This window comes from Physeter macrocephalus, unplaced genomic scaffold (genome assembly GCF_002837175.3).
Source record: "Physeter macrocephalus isolate SW-GA unplaced genomic scaffold, ASM283717v5 random_767, whole genome shotgun sequence".
NCBI lineage: Eukaryota > Metazoa > Chordata > Mammalia > Artiodactyla > Physeteridae > Physeter > Physeter macrocephalus.
This window is the reverse complement of record NW_021146053.1, coordinates 2,104-10,121: the sequence shown is the minus strand read 5'-3', so window position 1 is coordinate 10,121 and position 8,018 is coordinate 2,104. Positions and strand designations below refer to the sequence as shown.

General features: G+C 57.4%; 1 protein-coding gene across 1 annotated transcript in view; it reads right to left on the bottom strand.

Annotated features, from left to right (window-relative positions):
• Positions 1–2,366: 2,366 nt before the first annotated feature.
• The window catches only part of CAPG (capping actin protein, gelsolin like), a 7,053-nt gene continuing 1,401 nt past the window's right edge, over positions 2,367–8,018 (bottom strand). The window contains exons 5-9 of the mRNA XM_028486261.2: positions 6,330–6,479; positions 5,891–5,983; positions 5,262–5,394; positions 3,131–3,219; positions 2,367–2,544 (exon numbers count right to left, since the gene is read on the bottom strand). Coding sequence (XP_028342062.1) covers positions 2,479–2,544; positions 3,131–3,219; positions 5,262–5,394; positions 5,891–5,983; positions 6,330–6,479 — 531 coding nt within the window. The 3' untranslated portion in view covers positions 2,367–2,478. The remainder of the gene's footprint in view (positions 2,545–3,130; positions 3,220–5,261; positions 5,395–5,890; positions 5,984–6,329; positions 6,480–8,018) is intronic.

The following is an 8,018-nucleotide window of genomic DNA, read 5'->3' as shown; positions in this document are numbered from 1 at the left end:
GTTTCCCTTCCAGACAAGCTTTGTGCCTTCCTGTGGCCCTGTTATCCCAGGGTCCCCTTTAGAGCCAGGCACTCGGCCGGGTGACGTCCTGGTTGTCTCTGGTGCTGGTCATGGGCCCAGGAGAGGTTGCTGTGCCCTGGCCACACTCCCGCCAAGTTCATACACTGTCCAGCCTCACCCTGCTGCACTTACAGACCCGGAGACTGCACGCTCTAACCAGTGGGCAAGGCGGCCCTGGCTCTTGTTAAAGTTGGCTGGTGTTTGTCCTACATTTGCTTCTGGGGAAGCTGGCTGTTGTCGCTCCACTCACAAAAGGGCCTCCAGGGCTTTGGCGCTGGGGAGCAGGGGGCAGGTGAGAGCCCCACTAGGCTGCTCTCCAGTCCTCTGACCTCCCTCAACTGGAGTCATGGAAGACAACTGTCCAGCCCCGCAGGCCTCTCCAAGTCCGCCCCATGCAGGGGGAGGCCCATCACAGAGCTGGAGACGACAGATGGCCACCCAAGTATGGAAGGGACTCCTGTCAGCAGGATGCCTCGAGGGCGGGGCTGGTAATGGACCCTGCTGTTTGCCTTGTGTCGTCTTTGACCTAAACTAATTCTCTGTCCACGTCCTTCGTCCTGATGTGCTTGCACCTCCTTCGTCCTGACGAGGTGCTTAGCCGACCAGCAGAGATGGCAGGAAGATTACTGGGCCTGGTGGGGTTAGAACGCAGCCCAGCCTCCCCTTCGGAATGTCAAGTTCAATGGTTCCTTTCCTGCAGATTCCTTTCCCTCGCTCAGACCTCGAGGCCAGCTCAGCAGACCTCGACCGTCAGTGCTCAGCCCACAGCACAGTAGGGACCAGCACTCGTGGGCCTCTAGCTGGAGGGGAGGCCGATGGCCTCTGCAGAAGCCTGTCCCACATCACTCTTGGTGGGATGCTCTCCATACAGCTTCGGACCTGGGAACATTCGCAATAACAGTCCAGGGATTGAGTTGCAGTTCTGTTGATGGATTGTTTGGGGGGGACGTCTAAATGCTCTGAGAGTAGATGCAAAAATCTTAATCTGTGCATTTTTCTTGGGAAAGGCCTTCCAAGGCCTTTCATGAGAGACTTAAAATGCTTCACAACCCTAAAAAGTTCAGAACCATGGCTCTGGTACAACCCTTACTCTTTCCCCTTTTAAAAGTCATCCCTGGGGCTTCCCTGGTGGTGCAGTGGTTGAGAGTCCGCCTGCCGATGCAGGGGACGCGGGTTCGTGCCCCGGTCCGGGAGGATCCCACATGCCGCGGAGCGGCTGGGCCCGTGAGCCATGGCCGCTGAGCCTGCGCGTGGCCACAACAGTGAGAGGCCCACGTAACGCAAAAAAAAAAAAAAAAAAAAAAGTCATCCCTGGCACATGCTCTTTGCAGAGGCTGTCCAGTGGACTCCCGGGATGTCTCTGTGTGGAGAAGAGAGCAGGGGGGTACACAGGGAGCTGATTTTTCTATGCTTCTCAGCACAAAAATCACTGAGATGGACTTGATCAGAATTTCTGTCTGGGACGGAAGATCCAGCGTGTCAGAGCTCAGAAGCCACATAGCCCTGAGGGCCCGGGGTGAGAGTGGGTCAGGACAGCTGCAACCCTGCCAGGCCTCGTGGACTCCGGTCCTTCTGGCCTGGGCTTACGCAGCTCCCGCCTTACTCATACCCCCCCGCCAGGTCATGTCCCCCAGGGTGGGACTGCTTTGGGGCTACTCCATTCTCTGCCTATTTAGCTACCTAGCCTCTTTGCTTTTCCAGCCACTACCCCGTTACACAAGAGAATGAACTAGGGCCTCGATGAGGAAAAGCAACTTGCCCAGGCTCAGACAGAGGCAGGTGAGAACCGGAACCCGTGACCCTCGGACACTAGTCTGGTGCTTTTCCCACGGCCCCACGTGGCCCTGAGCTCATCAGCCGGATACCCGAAGCAACGACGTGACAAGCCAGCCTCCCGCACAGAGGTGTAGAGCTGTGCTCTTGCTTGGTGATCATACATCATTTGGAAGCTGCCTTGCAGTGGATTATTGGGGCACCTGAGGAAATACTGCCTTGAATGGAGATGCATCCCATACCCGCCGCCACAACCTCCTCCTAGTCGGGAATGTGAGACTGAACCGAACCTCGGGCTGAAAGTGATCCTGAGCCCTGGCCCCGTGCCACCTCCCTATTGGGTTCACAGCCCTGCCTGCCAGGCCCGCTGGGACTCCTGGCCCCTCTGCCTCATCATGCAAAGCCAGCTCTGGCCTCTCACGGGTTGCGGAACTGTCCCCTGGGTCCTACTCCGCCCAGCATGAGGAGGAGCCAGGTGACTAGGTGGGGCAGGGAGAATTAGCCCAAGGCAGGGGGTGCAGGCAGAGAGCAGGAAGAGCACTGGTCTCCTTTATTGATCATCCGCGGGGGGGGGACCTCGGCACTGACCAGGAAGCTGGAGGAGAAGCAAGCGGGCAGCAGGCGGGGGCAGGGAGACGCCCGCCCTCATTTCCAGTCCTTGAAGAATTGCTTGAAGATGGGACTCTCGCGGCCCTGGGGCAGAATCTCCACCTGTGGGATCAGCAGGGGAGGAGTCTGGCTCACAAGGTTGCCACCTCTGCCTCTGCCGGGGAGGGCCGGAGCCAGGGAGGGGGGTGATGGGCACCAGGCCCGAGTCCATATGCCATCCAGGCCAGGGATGCTCCTCCAGATAAGCCAAGAGACGAGAAAGATTACAGGGACACGGGCTGAGAAAACAGATTGCTTCAAGGACTCAGGTGCAGTTTCACAGATGCACCAATTATACATGAGCCTTATCAGCTCCCCTCAGGGTGACCTGTGGTGTCCCCGTGCTGGGATGAGAAAGGGCAGAACCAGCTAGGGACCTCGGCCCAGAGGAGGTGCACGGGCTCCAGAGGCGCACCCGACTTGCTGGGCTCCCAGGGGAGCGCTGCCCAAACATCCTCTTAGAAAATACCATGTATTGTAAAACTTGGAAGGGTTGAGAAGGGCTTTCCCACTGGGTGGGTCTGGGAGGGAGGCCTGACCGCTTCTGACTGTGCCCCAGGCTTTCCCGCCCTTCTTGTCCAGTCTGAGAGGCAGGAGGCCAGGGAAGAGCCCCAGGAGGAGGGCGCTGGGGGGAAGGGAGGCTCCTCACCTGAGTGTTTGGGGCATACCGCATGCGGGCGATGAAGTCCTCAGCCACTTGCAGGGCCGCCTGCCGTTCCTTCTCGTTAGCTTTGCGCCCTGGATCATAGGGAGGAGACTTTTTTATTTTTTTATATTTCTTGGCCGCTCCGCGAGGCTTGCAGGATCTTAGTTCCCCGACCAGGGATCGAACTAGGGCCCCCAGCAGTGAAAGCCCAGAATCCTAACCACGGGACTGCCAGTGAATTCCCAGGAGGAGATTTTGTAGCCCACATCCCACTTCTCTCGAGGAGACAAGGGGGTCCAGAGAATAGCTGGCTCCTTTTAAAATAAATGGACCAGGAGGCCCTAGGAACACTCAGGGGGCTCTTTGGAGGTGGGAGGTTAGCGCCTCCCAACCTGGCAGCTCCAGATGAAAACTGCCCTCTGCCGGCTCCGATCATCAAAGCCTTCTGCTAGGGCCAGGGCCCTAGGGATATTCAGGGAGAACTAATGTTTCCCTGGCATCAGACTCTCAGGGCCCTCTCTCCCACTCCAGGGCCCCTCGCCTTTTGAGTCTGTCAACTGCACTATTATTAACTGTTTTTTTGCAAAATGCAATTGGACAAAAAAAAGGATGTGATTGACTGTGATCTTACTCCCACAAAACCAGATGCCAACATCGGCCTAATAGTTATGCCAACTAAGAGCCGATAAAAAGGGAGAGCAGCGTCCTCCCTTCCTGCCTGCAGGCAGTCCCTTTAACCAAACTGTGCTCCAGCTGGAGTCGCTTTTCCAAAGAAACAATGTCGTGAACTGTGGGTGGCTCTCCAGCCAGGCTACGAAAATCTAGTTAGTGACAATGTGTCTGAAATTAATGTGCTGTATCCTTCCTTTGTGATTATGAAATACTTCTCTTCCTGGCTCCCAAGTTTCCTGTTTCTACACTGGTTTCTTGGTTCTTTTTTTTTTCCCTTTAAATATGCGTTTGGCTACGCTGGATATCTTCGTTGCTGCGTGCGGGCTCTGTAGTTGCAGCTCTGTAGTTGCGGCGTGCGGGCTCTGTAGTTGCAGCGTGCGGGATCTACTTCCCTGACCAGGGAGCAAACCTGGGTCCCCTGCATTGGGAGTGCGGACACCAGGGAAGTCCCGGTGTCTTGGTTCTTTGCTTGGGGTTAAATACACTTCCGTGGGCATCTGGGAGCACCACGCCCACCCCATTGGTTCTGTGGGAAGGTACCCCGAGGCAGGAGGGAAAAGGCAGCCCCAGAAGCACAATGCTCCCCCACCCAACCGCCTTACTTCTTAGAAAGCTGCCCTGCTGCTTGCCACTCCTGGCCCTTCCCTGAGGCAAGAGTGCTACTGCCTAGTAGCTGCCAAGTTAGAACACCTAACGTTTCTCCATCCTCCTGGCTGGGAATTTCTCTTGGCCTTGGTTGACCCCACAAATATTTATTGAGCACATGCTATCTCGTCAGGACACTAGAGACCATATGGTTCCTGCTTTCAAGAGGTTTATAATGTGGGCAGGGAGGTGAGACACGTTCAAGAAAAAAGACAAGCACAGAGAAGTAAAGAGGCTCTCGGTACCGCTCAGAGACCCAGAGGTTTGTTACATTTTCAGAGTTGGATCTAGCAAACAGGCTTCCGCACAACAGTGTTTCATTCCCAGCCAACCCAATCTCTTGGAAAAACAAGTTCTACCAGTTCGCTACCTACCGCATAAGGTGGGATTTCATATCTAAAATCGATCTCTCACACCCCAAGGCAGAATGGCAGGATCAGGGGTCCCAGCAGCCAAAGGCCTAGGAGAGCTCTGTGACAGTGGCCCTCAACACGCAGTCCCTGGACCAGCAGCAAGGCCTGGGAACTGCTTAGATGTGCAAATTCTCAGGCTCTAGTCCAGGCCTCGTGAATCAGAATCTCAGGGGCGGTATCCAGCTATGGGTGTTAACAGGCCCTCCGGTGATTCGGAGGCAGGCTAAAGGTGCAGAACCCTTGCCTGGAATTAACGGGCTGGGCACAGGAAACCCTGAGAAAACCCACAGCCGCAGAGGCTCCCTGAGTCAGCCGTCTCTGGGTCGGCCGAGCCCTCCCGCGGGAGGCCTTGCCCGGTCAGTGGCTGCAGGGGTCTCAGGCTGGGGTGCAGAAGCCACACGTACCCTTCCAGATGTAGATCTTGCTGCAGAGCCCGTTGTCCAGCACAAAGCAGTCGTCGGGTATCAGCATCTCGAGGGCAAAGGGGCTGGAGTCGGCCACCTTGGTCAGGCTCATCTGTCCAGTGGCATCAGAGACCTGGGGGAGGACGGGCAGTGCCCGTGTCACCTCCTCCCCGCAGCACGAAGCCCTAATCTCCACCAAGGAGCAGCTGCCTCTCCAGCTGCGGCTCCACCCACCGCCCCAGGCCAAGCAGCAGACCGGACGTGGAGGGAGCACGACAGGCAAATCCTGGGCGACCCCCAGCCCTACTTCAGGCTCAATCACCGCCTCACAGAGCCCCAGAATCCATGGAAATTAAGTAGACTCCAAATTAACGAGTGAAGGTAAAGAATCCCACAAAGTAGCTCAGCACGGGCTTGTTTCAAACCTCCTTCTCCAAGAATGGGCCGGAAGTGAAGTGGCATTCATCTCCTCCAGCATCCGTTCACTTCCCATCCTACCCTCCCTCCAAGCCCTGGATAAACCACCCTGGTGCCTGGCCCAACCTCCCACTGCTTTCTCCTCTCCTTTCAGCCCCACAAGCACCAGGCTCGCACCCCGCCTGGTCCTAGGGCAGGCCTGGGGCGCCCACCTTGTACAGAGCCGCAGCCTGGGCGTTTGTCCGGTCAGCTGTGAGGTCCTCCTCAGGGTTGCCTTCCTTCAGGGCGGGCTTGGGGCCCAGGACCTGCAGGGGTCAGGGCGGGCCACGTTTCCAGGGATTCCTAGGCACTCAGCCTGGACCTTCCCAACCCATCACACCCAGGGCCACGGCCCCAGTGGGACAAACTCTGTCCGTACAAGGGCGCCGGGCAGAGGTGGGGAGGGCTAGGTCCTCCTGCCCGGCCACCAGCCCCTCCTTCCCGAGGGGTACTTGACTCTGAATCCCACCAGGGCACCTGATGAGTTAGCCAAGCCCCGAGCAGCACCGCAGATGCCCTCACAGCCCTCCACCCGTCACCCCCGTGCCCCCAGCTGATCACTGCCTCTCTCAGTGGCTTCCAAGCAGAGCCACCCTCCCCACATCTCTCAACCTGGATCATGTCGACAGGCTCCTCTCCATCGGTGACGATCTCCACCTGGGCCTTGCCCTGCCGCTCGCCGTCCCGAATGGCCAGCGCCAGGTCCCGCGCCTTGCTACGCTCCAGGATGTTGGACTTTGCACCACACCAGGCGAAGATGTTCTGGAGGGAAGCGGGGAGGCGCGGGTTAGAGCCAACTGCCTGCATCCTGCCCTTCACAGGGTCCGCAGAACTGCCCTCTGAGGCAAGACGATCAAAGACAATCAAGAAGGCAGAGGGGAAACAAGGCCTCTCTGGGGACGGGAATGACAGTCTTTCGCAAGAGCGATTCTCTGCCCGGCATCCCCATCTTTCTCCACGTTCCTTGTGTCATATGTTGAAACATCTTTATCTTGTTTATAATCTATCTTCCCTGACTAGAAAGTAAGCCTCCTTAGGGCATGAGTGTTTTGTTTTGTTTGGCTTGGCTTGGCCCACTGCTGCATGCCCAGTGCCAAAACAGAAACGGGCACATCTTTAGGCCTAGAATAAATACTTATGGAATGAATGAATGGGTGAATGACATCCCTGGGCCCCGTATCTCACACACCTCTGCACCCCCGCCAGCCAGGGCCCTCATCACCCCTCCTGAGCGGGTCCCCTGCCTCCATCTCACTGCTTCCAGTCCTCCTTCTAAACAGCATCTGGGTTGCTCTTCCTGTCCCAAATCTTTAGCACAACAGATGCGGTCCAGACCCTCAGAGAATCAACATCCTCCTGCCCTGGATCTCAGCTCCTTAGCCATTTCCGCTCCCAGCGCTCCTGTTCCCACCCTGGGTCCCGGTCAGGCTACATCCTTCCCTGCTGTCGACATGCGCGTCTGCACCCTTATCTGCCTCAGGGCCTCGGCTTACCCATCATCTTCGCCTGGAAGGGCATTTCCCCGCCGTGAGGGTCCAGTCAAATGGCGCCTCCCTGGGACAATGGCTTGGGCTTGGGCTAGAAGGCCTCGCCCTGCCCCCAGCTCCCCCCCAGCACAGGCCTCTGCCCCTAAGAGGGCCCTCATCACCTCCTGCCATGGGTTACAGCCACCGACAGGCCCGTCTTGGCTGCCTGCCCCGGGTGAGCAATTTGTGGTCCCCGTGCTGGCTCAGAGCAGACACACAGATTCACGGAGGGAAGGGATGAGCGAAGTGATTAACGCATGGGCTGGGAGGCGGCTAACTCGGAGCTACAAAGGCTCCAGGAGAAGGAGAGAGTAGGCTCCAGTGTTAGAGGCAATGGCCAGACAGCAGAGGGAGGTTTCTGTCCTAAGAAATACAGGGATGTCTTGTAATGGCTGCAGCGACCCCACTTGGAATGGGCTTATAGCTTCTCAGCCCCTCTCCCTTTGCCCTGACCTCCTGGTCCCTGACCTTTTAAAACACAACGCCAGGGCTTCCTGGTGGCGCAGTGGTTGAGAATCTGCCTGCCAGTGCAGGGGACACGGGTTCGAGCCCTGGTCTGGGAGGATCCCACAGGCCGCGGAGCAACTGGGCCCGTGAGCCACAATTACTGAGCCTGCGCGTCTGGAGCCCGTGCTCCGCAACAAGAGAGGCCGCGACAGTGAGAGGCCCGCGCACCGCGATGAAGAGTGGCCCCCGCTCGCCGCAACTAGAGAAAGCCCTCGCACAGAAACGAAGACCCAACACAGCCAAAAATAAATAAATAAATAAATAAATA